The sequence below is a fragment of the Barbus barbus genome (assembly GCF_936440315.1).
Source record: "Barbus barbus genome assembly, chromosome: 7".
NCBI lineage: Eukaryota > Metazoa > Chordata > Actinopteri > Cypriniformes > Cyprinidae > Barbus > Barbus barbus.
Genome location: NC_136735.1, coordinates 34,020,319 through 34,042,924, shown reverse-complemented (window position 1 = coordinate 34,042,924; position 22,606 = coordinate 34,020,319). Strand labels below are relative to the sequence as shown.

Below are 22,606 nucleotides of genomic sequence, written 5' to 3'. Positions count from 1 at the left end.
CATATAAATAATGTGCTGTCCTTTTAACAGCATATTTAAGTGCAAACTAAATGTCATGTTTTTGGTCACTTAATTGTATGTTGTATACATTTAAATGAAAATCTTTTATAGTTTTTAAGTTATTAAATGCTGTCAAATGAACTTTAGAGTGTTTTTTGACCCACATAAGTAGGACTTAAGTACATCTTCATATGTAATTTCATAATTCTATTTTGATTGAAATGGTTAAAGTGTACTGCTTAATACGCATTAATGGTAAACTAAAGTATGCTTAAATGTCATTTCTATTCAAAATTTTACATTGTGTATTTAAAAGAAAAAATATTTTAACTCTCAATGTCATATCCACTGACTGACTACAGTTAAAATTATAATCAATATTTAAGTATGTTGTCCAACACATCAAAAATAAGTGTACTTTTTTTAAAGCATGACAAGATTATTAAAAATGATATAAACTGTACTTTAAAGTAAAACTTATATTTTAAGGAAAATTATTACAAAATGCACTTTTTAAAATGCTTACTCAAGTGTGTCAAGGAACATCTTTAAGTACACTTAAGTGGCCTTTTGTTTCCTTAATATTATATTAACTGCAAGTACAGGTTTTTTTTAGATATACTTTAAAGATTTGAAGTCCACTACAAGTGCACATTCAATACAATTAAGTGCATTGTTGTCTAATGATGTTCTCCATGGTCAAGTTAAGTTAGTTAAAGAGATAGTTCACCCAAAAATTTGTCTTCTCCACGTTACAAAAAGTATTCTCGCAGCTTCGTAAAATTACAGTTCAACCCCTGATGTCACTTGGATTATTTTACCGATCTCCTTGCTACATTTCTGGACATTGATCGTGTAAATTACGTTGCTGTCTATGGGAGGATCAGACAGCTCTCAGAATGCATCAAAAATATCTTAACTTGTGTTCCGAAGATGAACGAGGTCTTATGGGTTTGGAACAACATGAGGGGAGTAATAAATGACAGAATTTTCATTTTTAGGTGAACTAACCATTTAAGTTAAGTTGTTATGTTAAAATTTTATTTTCATTTTAATTGTTTTATTAATTTTATTTTATTTAAACTGTAATATCAATGACTTAATTTAACTATAATATTTTGGTGTACAATGTATGGTTACCATGGTAAATTTGTAAGTTTATGTGGCCATTTTTAAGTTTAGCGTGGTGCGTGTGTCGTCCCATCTGGCCAGCGTTTGGCCTGAGTGCTCTGAGGTTCAAAGGTAAGGTCTTTCAGTGGAGGCATTAGGCAGGATTTAGCCGTGTTGCCTCAGACCGGGAGCGCTGAGTCAGTCATCCGCTGCCTGAACGGCTTCGGGAGGAAGTGCTCCGAGGAGGGGACAGGATGTAAGATCATTAGCTAATGCATCTTAGGTGAGCTGCCCGTTCCTGGCAGAGTAACAGCCACAGACAGATATCACCTTGCGAACAACATAACTTACATATATTTATTAATCATCTAGTTTCCCGAGTATCATCAAGACTTGGGCCAGAGACTCTTCTGAAACCGCCCACAACATTTTTTTGTGGCATTTTAGTATTATTTTGGTATTATTTAGTATTATTTATATAACATTATAGTATTTATTCATAGTTACATTTTTTTTTAGATGTTCAGTTTTTACTTATATATTATTCTTAGATATACCAAGTTATAATGATATTCTGGAAGCTAGATATGACCACACACGTGTGTGTGTGTGTGTGTGTGTGGTCATATCTAGCTTCCAGAATATCATTATAACTTGGGCCAGACACTTATTAAAAGATCATTTTAGTATTATTTAGTATAATTTATATGCTACTACATTATTTATATAATACTTTTTTTTTTTTAATCTTTTTTTATATTTTCAGTTTTAATTTTACTAATTAATCATTTTAGTTTTAGCACAATAATTTTTAGTATTAGTTTTAGTATTTTTTTCATGAGCTTTTGTCATTTTATTAGTTCTGTTTTTTTTTTTCTATATTTATATTTTCTATATTTTCTGTTTTTGTATTTCTATATAGCTTTACCTAATGTTTTTATTTCAGTTTTTAGTCATTTTAGTACTTTTTTTCAGTTACTTGCCATGGCAATATGATATATATATATATATATATATATATATATATATATATATATATATATTCTTTCAGGTTGATCTCCATTATTTAAATGATTTTAATAGTTGTTTTTAGTTAACAGTCACAACACTCCCCCTAGCTTCGTCGCATCATGTTTTGCAAGAACAAACTATTTTTAGCAATTTATAGCTATTACAACTCAGAATTTGGATGCATATGATATATTTAGACATATACTCCTAAAATTTACAATAGTAATGCACAAAAGAAAGCATAAAAAAGAGGACATGCTGTTTATTATTTGAGAAAGATTAAGTGAATTGTAATCCAAAAAGATAAGAGAGACATATGCTGTGTAGTCTAGGAAAAACATGTTAGGAAGAAATTACAGCGTAATGAAAAATCTCAGAAGGACAGGTGGAGCAGACAGATATAAAATATGAGATGGCTGCAGATTGGAGTCTGTGCAGTTGTGTTTGTGAAGAGAGATGGAGGGAGGGCCGATCAGGCCACAGAAATGAGATGAGACTGTCGTGGTAATACAGGGATTAATAGAAGAGTTCTGTCACTGCTAAATCCACCCATTCACCCGCTAATCCTCACCCAGCGATCAGCCGCACACCTACTGTATGTGTGCCAGTTAGCATGCTAGCATATAGCTTCGCATGTCGAAGCAGTCATGTTGTCAGTGAGCTGAAGTATACACTGATTTGTTTATCACAAACTATCTGAAGTCCTGGTTTGCATTATTGGGCAAACTAGTGAAAACATAGCTTTTATGGTTTTTGTTTTCTACTGAAGGCAAATATTGCCCTCCCCCATTACTTTAGGTTGTTGGTGCAATTGAAATTGTATGGACTATGCTTAGTGGATGGATGGAGGGGTAAGGTGTAAGCATAGATACCAATAGCAGTGACCTATAGACCTATGCTATGTGCATATGTATTTTGATAAGTTTGCCTATCTGTATTATATTTGCATGGCTTGAAAAGTCCAGCAGTGATGTTTTAGAATTTAAAAAAATAATAATAATTTTCTTCATTGGGAATAGGGTATTTTTTTTTATTATAACTTGTTAAAGACAGAGTTGTTGTGAGCTCTGACATTGTTAATTGATGGTAGATGCTTTTGTGCATATTTTACAAAAAAAAAGTAGTTATGCTTTAAGATACACAGTAAAATTAAAAACAATATTAAACAATCACCATATTTTGTACCAAAAATGAGATTCCTCATTATCGACTGCTTCTATGGGCCGCGATACATAAGCCATCTGCCATTTTTGGAATGGTCTGCGAATCTTTGAGCGCATTGACTGTGTGTCTATACAGCAAGTTATACGCTTGTATATCTTTGAATATTCATTGATTATTATGGTGAATGCAAGATGGCTGTCGCGTCAATGTATCTGGAGCGGTCGAATAGGGAATCTACACATATCTATGGTCTGCTAGTCACTCCACGGAAGAGAGGGGCGGAGTCAGCAGAGCTCATTAGCATTTAAAGCAACATGGACTAGAACAGCGTGCTGTAAACAGAGCTGATTTTGACAGGGTAAAGAAGGTGTTTTTTACACTACCATTGAGAAATTTTAACCAAAGTGTGTTATAGACTTTTCATTAAGACCCTAAAGAATCATATCAACTTGTGTAAAATGGGCATCTGATGACCCCTTTAATCATATAGCTTTGATATCTGTAGCAACACTGCTTGTTTTTCACTGACAGACTGTCGTGTTTAAAGCAAATCCAGGGACTTCGTAAATGTGGCATGTTTTTAAATAGATTCAAAGTCCTGCTCTGTGTAGTTTTGCTATGTGTGGGACATCAGGAAAATGACTGACCTAGTTTTCCCTTAAAACTTCACCCTTCTGATTGTATCCCAGCCATCTCAGTGTGGGGTGCTCTGGTGTGAAGGTATCCTGCTGACCATCACATAAAGCGCTCACATCAGAGGAGTATAATGAATGAGATGTCTAACACTTCCTGTCAGCTCCTCTGGTAGTGTGAAACTCCTCTTGATCCTATTTAGTTTCACCTGCTACCAACACCTACTGTGATGCTCTCAGAGCAATCTGAGACTAATTGATGAGTTTAAGAGGAAAGGAAAGGCACCACGGGAGGGACAATGGAACTGCATCAGAATTTTGAAGGCTTTCTTTCTGTATTTCATCAGTACTCATTAGTATGTGAAAAGTGTATTTTTGTGTTTTAATGCATATATTGGTTATTTCATTATGTATTATATATATATAATGGCTATTTTGCTTCCCTAACGTCTTCTTTCAGACTAGAAAACATTTAAGTGTACACATTTAAGTGTTTATTTAATTAGAGGATTCTAATTAGAGTTGCATCTTTAAAGGGTTAGTTCACCCAAAAATGAAAATTCTGTCATTAATTACTCACCCTCATGTCGTTCCAAACCCATAAGGCCTTTGTTCATATTCAGAACACAAATTCAGATATTTTTGATGAAATCCGAGAGCTTTCTGATCCCCCATAGACAACAACACAACTGAAATGTTTCCAGGCCCAGAAATGTAGCAAGGGCATCGATAAAAAAGCCCATGTGAAATCAGTAGTTCAACCATAATTTTGCGAAGCTACAATACCTTTTGTGCGCAGAGAAAACAAATATCATAACGTCTTTATTCAACAATGCTTCTTCTCCATCACGTCTTCCGCCATTGTGCATGTGCATTGCTTTCCTTTGCACGTAAACAAGGCTCAACGCATGCACGTTCTACGTCAGCAGCATCACATGCATGTGTTGTTTAAGTGCAGAGGTGCATTCAATAATGACGGAAGATGTGATTTGGAGAAGAATTGTTGAATAAAGTTGTTATTTTTGTTTTCTTTGCACACAAAATTATGGTTGAACCACTGATGTCACATGGGCTATTTTAACAATGTCTTTACTACCTTTCTGGTGATAGTTGCATTGCGATTTCATCAAAAATATCTTAATTTGTGTTACGAAGATGAATTAAGGTCTTACAGGTTTGGAACGACATGAGGGCGAGTAATTAATGACAGAATTTTTATTTTTGTGTGAACGATGCCATTAAGATCCTGTGTCAATGTAAAAATAGTAAAATGTTTAATTACCACAGCATTCTGTATGAATGATTCAGAGCATCATTAAGCTGCTTTGAAAGCAAGAAGGTACTTAATTAAATGGTTTCTAAGAAACGCAAATGATCTGAGTCAGGTCAACCTGAAACCAGCCTAATTATTCAGGACTCACTTATAACCAATAGTTGAGTCTTTCATGCAGTCCACCAATTACCTACACTCTTAAAGGGGACATCAGACTTTTCTAGCTTTTTTTTGCCTTTAGTTAGGTTTCTGGCATGTCTTCCAGCTCGGAAAAGCTGAAAAGAAAACACACAGCCAGTTTGATATGGACTGTCTGAGTCTGAAACTGTGTCATCCAGGAAACTGTTTCAATTTGTAACCAGTTTCTACATACACGTGCATCTCAAAAAATTTGAATATTGTGAAAAAGTTTTTTTCTTGTAACTTATTTCAAAAAGTGAAACCTTCATATATTTTAGATTCATTACATGTAAAGTAAAACATTTCCAAAGTGTTTTTGTATTAATTTTGATGATTAGATCTTATAGTTCATGAAAGTAAAAAATCCAGTATCTCAAAATATTAGAATATTTCCTAAATCAATCAAAAAAAGGATTTGCAAAACAGAAAAGTTCAAATTCTTTAAAGTATGTTGATTTCTGCACTCAATACTTGGTCGGGACTCCTTTAGCATCAGTGAGGAATGGCATGGAAGCGATCAGCCTGTGGCACTGCTGAGGTATTATTGAGCCTTCAGCTCGTCTGGATTGTTGGATCCACTGTTTCTCATCTTTCTCTTGAAAATATCCCATAGATTCCATACGGGGTTCAGGTCAGGCATGTTGACTGGCCAATCAAGCACAGTACTATCATGGTCAGCACACCACTTGGAAGTGGTTTTGGCAGTGTGAGCAGGTACTAAAGTCCTGCTGGAAAAGGAAATCAGCATCTCCATAAAGCTTGTCAGCAGATGGAAACATAAAGTGCTCCAAAATCTCTTGGTAGACGGCTGCATTGACTTTGGACTTGATAAAACACAATGGATCAACACCAGCAGACGTCACGGCACCCCAAATCATCACTGACTTCAGAGACTTCACACTGGACTTCAAGCAGCTTGGATTCTGTGCCTCTCGAGTCTTCCTACAGACTCCAGACCTTGATTTCCAAATGAAATGCAAAATTTACTTTTATCTGAAAAGAGGACTTTGGAGCACTGAGCAACAGTCCAGTTCTTTTTCTCTGTAGCCCAGGTAAGATGCTTCTGACGTTGTCTCTGTTTCAGAAGTGGCTTGGTAGCCCTTTTCCTGAAGACGTCTGAGCGTGGTGACTCTTGATGCACTGACTCCAGCTTCAGTCCACTCCTTGTGAAGCTCTCCCAAGTGTCTGAATCAGCTTTGCTTGACAGTATTCTCAAGCTTGCTGTCATCCCTGTTGCTTGTGCACCTTTTCCTACCCAATTTATTCTTTCCAGTCAACTTTGCATTTAATATGCTTTGATACAGCACTCTGTAAACAGCCATCCCTTTCAGTAATGTGTGACTTGCCCTCTTTGTGGAGGGTGTCAATGATTGTCTTCTGGACCTTTGCCCAGTCAGCAGTGTTCCCCATTATTGTGGTTTCAAAGAACAAGAGATACCCAGAATTTATACAGTAGGGATAGTCATTTATTGAAACTCAAATGTAAATATTCTAATATTTTGAGATACTGATTTTTGACTTTCATGAGCTTTAAGCTCTAATCATCAAAATAAAAAATAAAAAAATAAAAAACGTTTTAAATGTTTTACTTTACATGTAATGAATCTAAAATATATGAAAGTTTCACTTTTTGAAATAAGTTACAAAAAAAAATTGTAAATAAAAATTCACAGCATTCTAATTTTTTGAGATGCACCTGTAGATAGCTAGCTATTTGAATAAGACCACCTTCAAGCCATATATGGAGTCCAAGGCAGCAATTTGCTTGTCTTGTGTCGAAATGCCCGCGGAAGAGATGGGCGAGGCGTGCAATAGCTCATTATCATTTAAAGAGACATGCACCGAAACGGCTTGCTGTGAACCGAGGGGTTTTTGACAAGGTAAAAATGGTATTTAAAATGATTTAGCAATGTTAACAAAAGTATGTTACAGACATTTCATGAAGACCCAGCCTAAAGAGTCATACCAACTTGTGGGTATCCAATGTCCCCTTTAAAAATAAAATAAAACTTGTTTGAGGGCTCTGGGCCAAAAGTAAATGTTGCATCACAGTCAGCTCTATTATAATAAAATGTATTACTTAAAAAAAAAATATATATATATAATATTAATAATAATTTGAAAATAAAGATTTTAAAAAATTTATATTTTTACATTTCAGTGCAAAAAATAAACTAAAAAGTTAAAATATATGAATTATATAATTTAAAAATATGAATTATAAATGAAAATATGTTTCAATTACATGTTTTATTCCCCTGTTTCTTTCTTCCTCTTGTGATATGGCATGCCAGGCCAAATGTATGGTGGCTAACAGGCCTTGGTTTGAGATTTTCTTCGTTACTGTGGTCGACGCTCCTCTCGTTACTTTATCTTAATGCAATACAAATTAAAAATCCTTCAGTTTATTCCAAACGCGCCGTCTACTTTTCTCTGGGCAATGAGCGATGCCCATTCGTGAATGAATCTTTCTTCTGAGTCAATTCTGTTCGAAGGCTTGATCAAACCAGTTGGTAAACCAGTGAATCTGTTCACGATCAGTTCGAATGATTCGTTCAGTTCCCTGCCGCACGCGCGGAGTCGTCTGAAGCGGTTCTCACTCAGAGTTGTAACAGAAAGTTTGAGAACATCAAGAGCGTTGAAGACATGGCTTTGGATCTACAGTCAGTTGAATCTGCAAAGCCTATGGTTTGGTAGCTATGGAGATCTTTATTAGATGAGCACCGCATGTGCTGTCGGTTCCACATGTATAGATTCGATTACAGTACATGATACCACTATGACAATATTTTTGAATATCACACTATGAATATTTCTTCAAGTACTTTTACTTGGGTACAGTTTTTGGGTACTCTACCCACCTCTGAAAGTGAGTGTAGTTGATTTTGAAATTATTTAGTGCACATCCCTTCTTGCAACAATGGGCATTTTGAAAAAATAAAATAGCTGCTGAATTTAAAAAGTTCATGCATATATGTTTTGTTAGTATTGGTATCAGTACTTCCCATTGCTTTGCAGAGAGTGCGTCACCATTTGAATAAGCTATCACTTTGTTGTACATTATTGTGGTATCATCGATTTCAGATTGTGTCTGAAACTCTTACTGGACATCTAATCGGGCAGTTATTGACCACTGTTCACAAGACCTGAAATTCTGTTTACACCAGCTTTCCAGAACCATATATATCTAATATTTGGTTTCCCAACAGTTTAACTAACCAATGGCCAGATAATTTGATTAATTTATCTTTAACATGCCATTTGAATGGGCATGAGCTACGTGTAACAATGCATTCCACTGTCTGCTGTAGCTGTTGTAAAATAGAGCAGTCGCTCCTCTGAGGATTTGCTCTGACAGCGGCGTACAGATGAGCTGTTGAAGTAATGATGAAAAGTTTCATTGGAAGCTTTGCATAACTGTGACGAGGGCTAATTTTAGCTGTAAAAAAGGTAAGAACAGAAAAAAACTTGAAATATCTGATGCTGTCGGGGAGTGCAACACGTCGCAAGCGCGTTAGTGTGACGTCTGAAAAGCTGTGGTGAATGTAATATGTATCTATATTAACAATGAAAAATTATTAACACACCCTCAAGTTGTTCCAAGCCTGTATGAGTTTCTGACTTCTGTTGAACATAAAAGAAGATATACTGAAGATTGTGGGTAACCAAACAGTTGACTACCAACAATTGTTTGGTCAAAGTATCTTCTTTTGTGTTCAGCAGATGAAAGAAGCTCATATAGGCTTGGAGAGGGTGGAAAATGTTGTTTAAAATTAAATTTGCTGCTTTTTTGATATACAAGAAATTTGTAATTGAATCATTGTTGACTGACGATTAGGTAAATACAACAGATAGTCATCATGAAAATATAATTGAAATAAAAGAGAGATTTTTAAGGTCTTTAACCATCGTTTGAATGTCACCACATCCAGCCAAGTGTACTGCAGCACATTTAGACTGGCTTGCGTGTTGTGTTTGACAGCATGAGCGATCCTGCGCTCTTGAGAGTAAGAGTACAAACGCGCATGCTTCACTGAAAGGTAAACATACTTCACCTGTCACCCCTCAACCTCCCTTCTTCCCGTTTTCATTGATAGTGACATTTCCCAGGAAAGTTCCTTGCTGTCACACATTTAAACAATGCAGCAGAGATGTGTGGGAGAGTGAGTGAACAGCATGGCAGTTATATAAGCACCAGACCGCCCAGTGGGACCTTCTCAACTCCTGCTCAACAGCCTCACTTGTCCATTTTCTTTTTTTTTTTTATTGCTCACTTATTCAGTCACATTTACAACAGCGTATTCACATGGTTAACTAAACTGCCAGTAGAAATAGTATTACACTTCTGTTCAAAAATGTTTTGACTGTCTTTTAAAGAAGTTTATTTACTTGATTTATTTGATCAAAACATACAGTGAAAATAGTAATATTGTGAAATATTATTACAATTCAAAATAACTGTTTTCTATCTTTAGATATTTTTAAAATGTAAATTATTCATGTTATTCAAAGCTGAATTTTCAGCATCATCACTCCAGTCTTCAGTGTCACATGATGTATTACAAATATTTTTGTGAACAAATCGTGATAACCAGTTCTGTACATTTAATGAATAATTTACCAACAAGAACAAGTCTTAAAATAATGATTTGCTTACATTTCTTGAACAATCATGAATGTACCAAGGAGAGCAAAGGCAAGTGTGTAAATTTTCAGTGAATAATGACAGTTTTCGTGTTTGAAGCTTGACATTGCCAGTCCTCATGCGCTTTCATTAGATCTAAAATGTTCAAACATCCTTTTTTGTTTCACAGAAAATACAGGTTTGAAACAACATGAGTAAATGATGAGTAAATAATGCCATTTTTGGGGGATGAACTATCTCTCTGCACCAGCCTCACTGTGCAAACAGCATTTGGCTCCAGATGTCATTAAAGTGTAATGTTTTTGATCTAATGCATTGCTTGTGTTCTTATGTCATATCTGATATATGGTTTTCATTTTCTCTCTCTCTTGTTCTGTCTCCACTGTAGTTATGTAACTTCCGCTGCACCGTCTGATCTCGATCACACTTTCTCTCCTGAGTTTCATTGCTTTCTCTTCTGTTTCTTAGTTGCTCCATCTGTCTCTGTTTCTCTTCATTTCTCTAGATCGGGGTTATTGGATCCATATTAAACCAGTGCACAGCGGTTTATCACAATGGCTTCACTCTGTCAAAAACAAATGACTTGTGGTGTATTTGAAAACACAAAATTAAGAAATTAAACATTTTCATTGTTTAGAAATAAGCCAGAGCTTCTTTGGTTCTTTTTATAGGCAGCATAAAAGTCCCTTTACGGGGGAAAAAAAAAGCAGTGGCGTATTTTGGTATTAGATGCAATACCTTTGATATACCATGGTATTGATTTATCACCACATTCACATTTAATGGTATTTACTTCAGAACGAGGTGTTGGGATGAGGCAGTGCCTGCAGACTGGCCTACAGATACAGAGAGGCAGCTCGTGGATGATTTTGGCAGTAGTATAGAAGGCTCTTGCGTTTGGTCGTTGGCCAGGACGTGCTGAGGTAAGCTGGGCAGGCCGCTTCGCTCTGTGTTTCACACCCTTTTGTAAATCTGCGCCGACAACTCGAGCAGAAACATCTAATTTAGGAGCCGCTGGGGAGATGCACGCTTATCTACGCTTTTAGAAAACAGGACTTACTGTGAGAGAGATAAAGGGAGGGGGAAATGGGAGGAGAAAGGTAGTGTAATCTGCAAAGTATAAAAAAGGGTTTAAAAAAGGATTACCCAGTGATGCTCCTGGGCAGTATTATGAGATTTTTTTTTTTTTTTTTTTGCTGTTGCTGTGGATTTTATTATTACATTTACATTTACATTTATTCATTTAGCTGACGCTTTTATCCAAAGCGACTTACAATTGCTATATATGTCAGAGGTCGCACGCCTCTGGAGCAACTAGGGGTTAAGTGTCTTGCTCAGGGACACATTGGTGTCTCACAGTGGATTCGAACCCGGGTCTCTCACACCAAAGGCATGTGTCTTATCCACTGCGCCATCACCACCCAGGAAAACTCCTGGGTGGTGTTCAAATTCATTATTCATTATGAAGTTCAAACTCAGTGTTGCAGAAGTTAATTCAGCACAATTAATTTATTGTTGACTTTTAAAATATATTTTAAAAATATATTTATATGTTAGAGACATGCAAATTTTAGAAAAATAATATTTTTGGCACTGTGCAATTGTGTTGATAGAAAATCACGAGATACATTTCTAGTTTTAACATTATTTGTTCTTCAGATACTACTCGTTAAAATAAAAAAGTATCAGCTGTATGCAGAGTGACCCACATTTGGTTTTTTACCACTGAAAATGTGTACAATTGTCCAGTTTACTCATAGAGCCACATTGAGATCTCCATATCTCTGGGCCTAAACCACTGAGGGCCTTTAAAATGAAGATACCAAAAGGAAATCTTGTTAAGAAACAGAATCTAAATGGGTATGAAGATATCTTTAATACTTTTTGAGTTACAGGCATGCAAACGAAGCAAAAGAAGTGCTTTTTGCCATTTTTGAGGTGTCACCGTTGGTATATAATGAAACAAAAATGGCTAAAGTCAACAGATTTTACAAATAGAACTACCAATCTCTGTGTAAAAATAGAATAATGATGCTGCCAGCTTTCTGAAGTCATTTTTACACCCCTGTAAATTGGTTCAAAATGGGTTTGAGTAAATTCATAAAATCTGTATTTCTACCCATTCACAACATTCCTTTTTTCCTGTTTCTTTTAGGGATCACTCATCCTGCCTTTCTGTCCGCTGGTACCTGCCCCATTGACCAAAACCCAGCGTGGAATCCCACACAGTCTCAAACAATCTCCTGGACCTGAAGACAAAGTGAAGATCAGATTCCTTACATCCCAAATCCAATTTTTATTCCACTATGGCTACTACAAATGGATAGGAACAATCCGGCCTGCATTAAACAAAAGGAAGCAGTAATGTCCATACCAGATGGTTTGGACAGAAACTGTTATGATACTGAGAAAGTTTTTGTATTCAGTTAATTTTTGTCTTGCAATGCTTTAGTCCCTCTGAGAATCTGAGACCTTTGAGAGTCCTGACTGGTATCCGATAGCCTTTGAGTTGGGTTTTCTTTTCTGGATTGGATGCTTATTTGATACCTCAAAGGCATAAATGCAAGACTGTTGGGTATTTCAGAAGTGGGTTATATAATCGTCTGTTTAGTTGCCAAACCCCAATTCCAGAGAACTTAGAAAAGGAGAAAACCTCATCAGCTAGTGCTGTGAGTGGGTTTTGTTGGCCTATTTGGGCCTAAACCCAAATCTCAACCTTGATTTAAGGTCACTTGGCATCCAAAAACAACCTCTGCATGACTTCCACGATATAGACTTTGAAAATGAACTTTTGAGAGACCTAACTGGTACTAGATGTTCTTTGAGGCCCAAAAACCAGCACAATATTCTGAATTAGTTGTGTTTAAGATACCTCGTTAGGAATTTCAGAAGTCAAATACATATACTCATGATATTAGATGCCACTTTCAGAGAACTTAAGGAAGGAGAAAACTTCTGCTAACTAGGGCTTTTGTCAACAGGCCAGTCTTGGGACTGAACCCAAATCTCAGCACCCCCCCCCCCCCCCCCCCTTTTTTTTTTTTTGGCCGTTTGGCACCTATTTCTTACCTCCATCTCATCCCGACCTCCACCATTCGCCCCTCACTGGCCACGGCAGTCCTCCCTCCCCGTTCCCGCCCCCACCCTCCCCCTCCTTATCACCCAACCCCTTCCCCACACCACACATCCCACCCCTCCACCCAAGTCACCATGGCCACCGGTACTACCACCACCGCCCGTGAACATCTCCTGGTGGTGCGGAGGCGCACCCCGCACATGCGCTACACGCTGAGCCCGGAAAACCTCCGCAGCCTTTCGGCGCAGGGTGGCACTGGGAATGGGGGAAGCTCTAGAGGAGGAGCTTCCGAACCGATGGGCCTGCAGCGGGCCAACAGTGACACGGACCTGGTGACATCGGATAGCCGTTCCTCCTTAACGGCCTCTACGTACCAGTTCACGCTTGGGCGAGGGCAAAACCTGGTCATCTCATGGGACATCAAGGAGGAGGTGGATGCCACTGACTGGATTGGGCTGTACCACATTGGTAAGATGTTTTGGGGTTTGGGAAAACTCTCTATTGAAAGTAATTCCTTTAAATGGAAGGTAAACGTATATTTAAATACTGTTACTTATAATATACTGTTATGTATATTTTGAAGTCAACAAAATGTTGTTAGCAACAAACTTTACTTGCATAATCGAATGTAATTCTGAGTGAAACTAAGCACCAAGGCAGTAAATTCTGCAGTTTTGATTTTATGTTTCTTTCTTTCTTTTTTAAGTCTTTTATCTAGAAAAATACTTTTGCACATTACTCATCCCCAACATTGGCTTTGAATGTCGAAAAAGGACATAGTCTCTTCTTTAGATGATAGATTATTGCTATGGAGTTTTACTGTTGATTTAATCCAGATTCATCCAAAATTTATTCATCATTTAATCATGTTTTGACAGATATATGGTGTGTGAAAGGTGTTTTTTATCACTTGATTGGACTTAAACCAAAATATAATGGATGCAACCAAAATATATTTCTAAAAGTGAACACTGTGTCCACACTGAATGTTAGATGTGCAACATGCTACATCTAAACTAAATCACTTTCATTATACTCAACAAAGTAATATAAAGCAGACATTTCTATGCACAGTAAATACTGTTATGCCACCCAGCCCAGCTGTGACCTACTGTGTGGGTTTAATATGTTGATGAAGCAAGTGATTCAAAGTGAATGAGAAAATGATGAACTGCTGACTCTGGCTTAATTGCATTGTGTCATTAGCTACATTTTATCTGGTCCTCTCCTCCGCACCTGCGGTTGAATCTAGTTACTCAGCACTATTTCTGATGGCTTTGAGAGCCCATAACTGCCGTAGTTTTGATTTGTAGAGGAGAGGTGGGAGGATGAGCAAAATGTGTCCCATGAGAGAGACACCAACCAACCATGAACAAACTCAACCCACCAGTATCCCTAGATACAGACTATAAGAGCAACTGCAATACAATTAACCATTCACTGACTTGCAGTGAATTATACACACATTTGTTATGTTCAGAGACATCATTTAGAGTAATTGCAGGTAAAGTGGGACACATTGTTGTGTTTGCTATTTCTTCCTGTTTCCTCTGTATGTTAATTAATTAAAATAGTATTGTGTGATGGGCTAATCCATTTGGCATCACTTTTCTTTAAATTGCACCCATAAAAACCCATGCATTTTTGTTATGGTTCTAATGTAAACTAGTGAAATTGTCCTTCTTGCATATAAGAAAAATGATACGTTATAGAATTTTCTCAGCTTAAGTAAAGCATTAGCTTGAATCAAATCAAGCTTGATCAAGGCTTCAGAAATACAATCTCTATAGATTTAGCTTCTTGGAAGTGGGAATTTAGTGGAGCATTTAACGGTAATGATACCTGGAATTGGCATCTCAATGTGCTATTACTTTTCTGTGATCTGTCTTTCATTTTGCAAATGATAAATCAGGTGAAAAGTATTTTGAAGAGACCCAAGTCCTATATAGAGACCTGAATATTAATATCATAAAACCACTCAACAGCATGCAGTCATTACTCGTGTATTATTCAGGCATAGTAAAAAATATTGTTTGTATAAGATTTCATGATTAGTTGACAAAAACTTGCTTGTTTTTTTTCAAATATAAAGTATATTATACTGTATATAGTACAAGTGTCAGTAAACAAGATTTTATTCTCATTCTTGCTGTAATCTGTGTTATGTACAGTAGTGTGAGCGCAGGGTTCAGGATCTGTTTGACGGTCATGGTCAGTGAAAGCCGATCCCTCATACTACTATGCTTCATGAGGCCATCGATCAGGACTGGGCAATTCCTCTGTGGTCTGTCCCAGAGAAAGGCCTCCGCTGAGGGATTGTGCCAGCCATCGATCCGTTTCATTCAGTCTTATTTTCCCCACGGGAGTGACCAGGTCCTGATTTATGACCTGTGTTACACACAAAAAGAACAACTGCCTTAAAGGGATAGTTCACCCAAAAATGAAAATTCTGTCATCATTTACTCACCCTCAAGTAGTTCCAAACCTGTATGAATTTCTTTGTTCTCCCGAACACAAAGGAAGATATTTTGAAGAAAATGTGTAACCAGGCTGTTTTGGGGCATCATTGACTTCCATAGTGGACAAAAAAAAATACTATGGAAGTCAATGGTGCCCCAGAACTGCTCTGTTTCTCACATTCTTCAGAATATCTTCCTTTGTGTTCAGCAGAACAAAAACATTCATACAGGTTTGGAACTACTTGAGGGTGAGTAAATGATGACAGAATATCCCTTTAAAGCAATAGTTAGAGCAATTTAGCAATTTAGATCTGCTGAAAATGTACTCACCCTCATTCCATCAAAATGTAGATGAGGTTGCTTCTTCATTTGAACAGATTTGGAGAAATGTATCATTACGTCACTTGCTCACAAAAGAACCAGAAGAGACCAGAAAACTGCTGATAGAAACATCACAAGTAATCCACACGACTGCAGTCCAACAGTTAACATCTTGTGAAGCGAAAGGCTGTGTGTTTGTAAGAACCAAATCCATCATTAAGATGTTTTAACAGTTGATTCTGACCAAAGTCCATAATAATGCTTCCCCCAATAAAAAAGTCATACAGTCTGAATCAGGAGAGAGATATGCACATTTTACAAGCAAAAACTGTTATAAAAAACAGTTTCTCATTCTGACGGCACCCATTCTAAAAATGCTAAATTTGACCAAATATGTTCAAATGAAAACAACAAAAACAACAAAAAAACTCATCAACATTTGGATGGCCTGAGGGTGAGTAAAAAGTAATACATCCTCTTCAGATGTACTGCATTACATTTTAATGTATTCATTAATTTTTGTGAAAAGATTGAACTCGTCACAAAACCTATAACAACAGCATACTTGGTTATATCTCAGCCCAAAGTGAAATGAAAGAAATATGAAATTATATTTTCCATAAGGAAATTAAATCCTGTTTTTGTGGTTATTACCATCTTTTGCATTATGACATTATTGTCATGTGACAAATTAAGTGCATCATCTTCACATTACTAAAAAAGAAAAATAAATAAATGATAAAATAAATCTAAACTAATATCATATCATTATCATGGTAATATTTGTTCTACTTCCTTTTCTGTACTTTTTTAAATTTATTTTTTTTAAAGAAAAATAGGGATTGCAAAAAACCTCCAAAATAAAGCATCTTCCCCCATTACATTAATGAATGAATTTGTCTTTTTTAACATTATTGACAAACAAGAGTCACAGACATCTGTGTATGTCAAATTATATTTAACACATGAAACATTTAATTAATCTGCTTTATCTTTGTTTATTTGTCTTATTTTTGATTGTGTGCTGAGAATATGTCCTGATTTTACAGTAAGGCATTTAACTGTTTTTTCCGGGAAGCTGGATGATGCAAGGTCAGAGATGATTGATTTTTACGCGAGTCATGTGACACAGTCGGGTGAATTGTGGCTTCTTTTAGACGTTCAGTACCAGAGGCCCAGTGTCAGCGCTGTGATATAGTTTCAGGTGAGCTGCTGTAGATCACAGTAGACAAGGCTGGTCTATTCACTGAGGGACTGACAGAATGAAGAGTGTCCCACAATTACTGATCACTAGCTGCCGTCACACCTAGAGAGAAACTGGGGCTGTAAACCTTTCTTCAGGGCAAACTCACTTCTGAATGTCTGCCTCTTGTTCATAGTGTGGAAAAATTTTTATGGAAGTCAATGGCAACAATTAAATAGACATGGATGTTTGTGTAAATGGATTCTGGATCATGTTGTGCTACTTGCTAGTTTTTGTTTTTGGTTGTTTTTTTTCCTGAATGCATAGAAGGATTTTCACATCTCACTAAAATCTTACATTATAGACTATATTTAACATTGACTGCATTAGATATATAGCTTGGAGTTAGAAAATTTAAATCGAGTCATACATGCACTTTTATTATTATAATCATTTTTGGGAAGGTTTTTAAATGTAAATGTCAGATTGTTTATTTAGTGTATATAGCATGTCTTGAAGCTTTTTTTCCACAGTATTCGGATTTGCTTTTCAAATCCTATCTTTAGGATTTACTGTCTGGACTGTAATTTTGAAATCAAATCTGAAATACTTTTCCAAAAATATTTATTTGAATCCAGTTTCAAACCATATACAATGAGGGTAAGAATCAAATTTGCAAAAATCAGATTCCTTGTGTTTATTTTATTTTATTTTATTTTATTTTATTTTTTTTTTTATTTTTATTTTATTTTTTTATTTATTTTTTATTGTATTTATTTATTTTATTTTATTTTATTTTATTTTATTTAATTTTTTATTTTATTTATTTATTTATTTATTTTTTATTTTTATTTTATTTTAGTCATCACATTTTTTGCTACTTGCCCTAATAAGGCCTAATTCTCCCTCATGTGGACAAATTGCTTAGTTGGGAGTTTTGTCATTAGATGTTATTCACTCTTTTGTTCAGATACTGTTTGTCCAGAATTAGAGGGCGGAAAGGGGAAAAAGATTGTTTCACAGAGAGATAATCAGCAGTGGGTCATTGGGTCTCTGGTTTATGGGGCTGTATTGATTATAAGGCTCAGACTGGAAATTGAAGCTAATGTGCTCATGGACTCAGCTCACCCACAATACATCCTGTCTGCTTTGAATCACTGCCAATCAATTCATTAGTGCCCTCTTTATACTTTGCCACTAGATGCTCTACTTGTAGTCGAGATTAATCAGTATACATTTATTGTCACACGTCTGATTAAACGTAATATTTTTTAAAATAATTTTCTGTATTGAAAAAAAGCTAGATTGTATGTGTTGATTTCATATATAAATATATAATACACATTTATACTCTGTATTTTTGTATTATTATTATTATTAATATGTTATTATTATTCATAGAGCGGCAGATATAAATATATAGATATATTGTATAATTAATATTAACATTATTGACATTCATTGTTATTAACACTATATATAGTATTAATAGTAATTCTATACATACAGTAACGTTAATAAGATTAATTCTAAAATGAGTTGCAAATGCTGATTGATGCATAACAACAGTATTGTTGGTGTGTGTGTGTGTATAGTTATTTTATGGTGCATTTGTGCTTCTATTTATTATGCATGCATGATTATATTGAGCTATATTACTGTTCTCTGTATGGAGTAGGATTTTTGAGAGAGCCAAACAGATGTAGGTAGGAGGTTTGTTTGATCAGGGGCATGTTGAGTTGAGGAGTTAAGGAACAGGAAACATCAACTAGGAACATGGTCCCTTACCTTCAGGACAAACACTTTACCATTTGTTTATTCTCAAGACCCTTAGAAAAGGCTTTAAGCCCTTGAGAGAATAGGCCTGAGGTGTGGCACAATCGATCAGCCAACCCTATGCTGTTTCACAGCCACACATTTATAATGAGATCTATTGACTCCCGGTGGACGCCTTTCCTCGCAGTCATTTATTTATGTATAAGACAAATATTTACACAGTTTTTGTGCCGACACAGATGAGACGTGTCCTGCGAACGTTTGGGATTCGAAGAACCGCGGGGTGAACGGCACTCAGAGGGGCCAGATCGTCTGGAGGCTGGAGCCCGGACCGTACTTCATGGAGCGTACGTGAGAGTTTTGAAAAATATGCACTTTCTTTTTCAAGGAGCAGGGCTTCTGTTTGGATTTGACAATGTTTGTAAAGTTGTTGGGATCAAATGTTTGGTGCACTACCGTTCAAAAGTTTGGAGTTAGTAATAAATATAATGTTCTTGATTATCCAATCACCATATTAAATCAGCATATATAAAGAAAGAAAGAAAATATCATGGTTTTACACAAAATATTAGGCAGCACAAATGTTTTCAACATTGATTAATAATAAGAAATGTTTCTTGAGCAGCAAATCATCATATTAGAATGATTTCTGAAGGATCATGTTGAAGAATCAGCTTTGCATCACAGGAATAAATTACATATTCAAAAATAGAAACCTTTTTTTTAAATTGTAATCATTTTTTATTGTATTTTTGATCAAATAATTGCAGCTTTGATGACAATAAGAAGCTTCTTTCAAAAATACCCCACACTTTTGACCAGTTTTGTAGATATGTAGAGTTTTGCCTGAGTAATAATTTGAGATAAATCTGCCTCTATACATTATGTAAAAACAAAACAATGTTTGAATGCTAGGGACACAAACATGTCCTGGACACCTGTGCACCGCAGTATATATTTTTGTATTGTATTGTATTTTTGTGATGTTTAGGAGCAAGTAAAGCTGAAAACAGATATAAAATTGAGAAATAAGGAAAATAGTTGTGATCTTATTCACTTTAACAACTTTAAAAAATCCTGATTGTATCTTGTTTGAAATGCACAATGTCCACTGTAATTTTTTTCATAGTTGTAAATTCAATTCAATGTGTTCCTTGCTGTTTATTTGTAAATATCTTATTTACAACCAATTTATGATTGAAAATAGTTTCTATACCTTTCTTTTTTTCAGTGTAGCAGCCTATGAACTTGAAAACACCATTCTGTTTCTCGGCAGACTGATAAATCCTGTGCACATTGATTCCTGGGAATTACATAAAACCAGCCAATCAGATTACAGCTTGCCTTTTGAGAAAGCTCTTGGCATTTTTGTGTTCATTATGGATTAGATGGTCTATGAACATGAGACTGAAACAATGATAAAATGTTATTATATGAGAATAATAATGGCGATATGTGTTGTTTATATTTCAAATATTTGAGAAACATGATCTTGTGTTTATATTTCTCAGCTGAGACCAAAATCAGTTTCAAATATTACCATGGAGTGAGTGGAGCGTTGAGGGCCACGACACCCTGCATCACCGTCAAAAACCCTGGAGCTACAGTAAGTCTGTGTTGAGTTTTGGATTTAAAAGTGTTAGTTGAGCTGCAAAATGCTGCTGTTGATCAGGCACTCTTTGAATTATGCTTAAAAGGAGTATTTTCACTCACAATATCTTTTAAAAGTGATTTTGTCACATGAACTTGAGAGAAACACATGAAAGCATTACTCATCGAAATGGAATACTGTTATGTTTTCATAACAGTAGATTTGTCCCCATTTTTAACCCTCTTTTAGTTGTTTTATGCGTCAGAGCTCTGGCCTAGAGGTTAATGGATATGTTCCAACACACTAGCTGTGGTGCTTACTTGGAGAGCCAAGATTCAAATCATGTTTGTTATATTTACATTATATTTATTTTTGTTATAAATAACAAAAAGGGACAACAAATAGATTTATTTTCGAGTTGTAGCACAGAAAGTATGGAGGAGGCTTCACTGACAATTTATTAATCCAAAAACTAAAAATGTAAATAAATCATTTTTATATTGACTAATGAATAGATGTTTAAAAATGTAGTTAAATGTAACAACAAACAATGCATATTTAATTTTTTTATATTTTGTATTTTAAATAGATTTTGTTGATTCCAAAGTTTGGACTCAGTAATGTTTTTGAAAGAAGTCTCTTCTGCTCACCAATGGTGCATTTATTTGAAATAAATAAATAATGCAGTAAAAATAGTAATATTATTAAATATGATTATAATTTAAAAGAATAGTTTTCTACTTTAATATATTTTAAAATGTCATTTATTTATGAGGCAAAGCTGAACTTTCAGCATCATTACTCTAGTCTTGAAAATTAGAGTTGAAAACACTGCTGCTTAATATTTTTATAGATACTGTGATCCATTTTTGAGGATTCTTTGATAGTTAGAAAGTTCAAAAGGACAGCATTTATTTGAAATAGAAATATTTGTAATATTGCAAATGGCTTGACTGTCACTTTTGATCAATTTAATATTAATTTCTTTAAAAAAAAAAAAAAAAGTAGTGTAATTAAATTACAAGAAATATACTTACTTAGTCCAACCAGTATTATAAAGGCTGTTTATGGTTCTTGAGCAACAAATTAACTTATTGCATTAATACAGAATTCATTTGATGTTTGTGCATATAGGTTATTTTATAATGCTTCGAACCGACAAATTCAGTCTTTCTCTGCTTGCATGTCTGCAAGCTCCATTATCAGGCGCTGGAGTTTGACTGAACTCCACAGAGACGTATCATGTTCACAGGCATGCAGGGAATGCACAGGAAGTAGAGAGCGTTCTTTGATATGCTTAGCACCGGGCTGCCGACACGACGCCACAGAACTAGTGCAAAGGGCACATTCCACCCTCTGTGACATGAGCATCACTGAGCTTATTGAAAAGAGACTGAATATGTCTGATCATGTGACCGTGATCTGAGATGTACTAAAACAAGGAACTGTGATTCCTCAGGCAAATGGAACATGATCTGAATTCTGAACTTATAGTTTGAAAATGACGTTTTGATAAAATTACTCTTGCTGCTTGCTACTTTGTATGGTTTGTATTAATGCAGAACACGTTTCTGAGTGAATACACACCCAAAACAATTGACTTAATGTGAGTTTAATGTGCATTGGCTTAACATATGGAAATTATAATGTCTCAGTCTCACCATCATTCAGAAGTCGTCATGTTTGGGCTCTGTGTCTGAACGAGAGAGTCTGTAATCATAAATCACACACTGCCACGTTAATGAGCAGGAACATTATAACATCATTGAATTATTCACGACCATGTTCCTGAAGCTCTTTCAAATTTAACATGATATCCGTAGTTTCAACCAGAACGCGTAGCTGTAAAATATATTAAAATGAAGAAATATATGGAAGAAATATTTAATGCATATGTGAGTATTGTGAATAACTATTAAATAAATGGACTCTCCTTCAAGATTTATTTATTTATTCAGTTATTGTATTAAAATGGTGGTTTAATGCCAGATTACCACAGTTTTATTGTAATCACTTCAGCTCTGTGTGATATTTTGCCAGAAACTATTTATTCGATATGATTTCAGATATTAATCCAGGTCTGGCTTGCTTTTTCCGGGCGTTATAAACTCTAAGCAGAAAAAAAAATAAAAATAAATAAATAAATAAATATATATATATATATATATATTTATATATATGTGTA

At 35.4% G+C, this 22,606-nt stretch overlaps 1 protein-coding gene across 2 annotated transcripts in view; it reads left to right on the top strand.

The window, feature by feature from the left end:
* Positions 1–13,215: 13,215 nt before the first annotated feature.
* The window catches only part of hecw2b (HECT, C2 and WW domain containing E3 ubiquitin protein ligase 2b), a 35,196-nt gene continuing 25,805 nt past the window's right edge, over positions 13,216–22,606 (top strand). For both annotated transcript variants that reach the window (XM_079420641.1, XM_079420640.1), the window contains exons 1-3: positions 13,216–13,559; positions 19,070–19,177; positions 20,342–20,436. In XM_079420641.1, the coding sequence (XP_079276767.1) occupies positions 13,226–13,559; positions 19,070–19,177; positions 20,342–20,436 (537 nt within the window). In that variant the 5' untranslated portion in view covers positions 13,216–13,225. The remainder of the gene's footprint in view (positions 13,560–19,069; positions 19,178–20,341; positions 20,437–22,606) is intronic.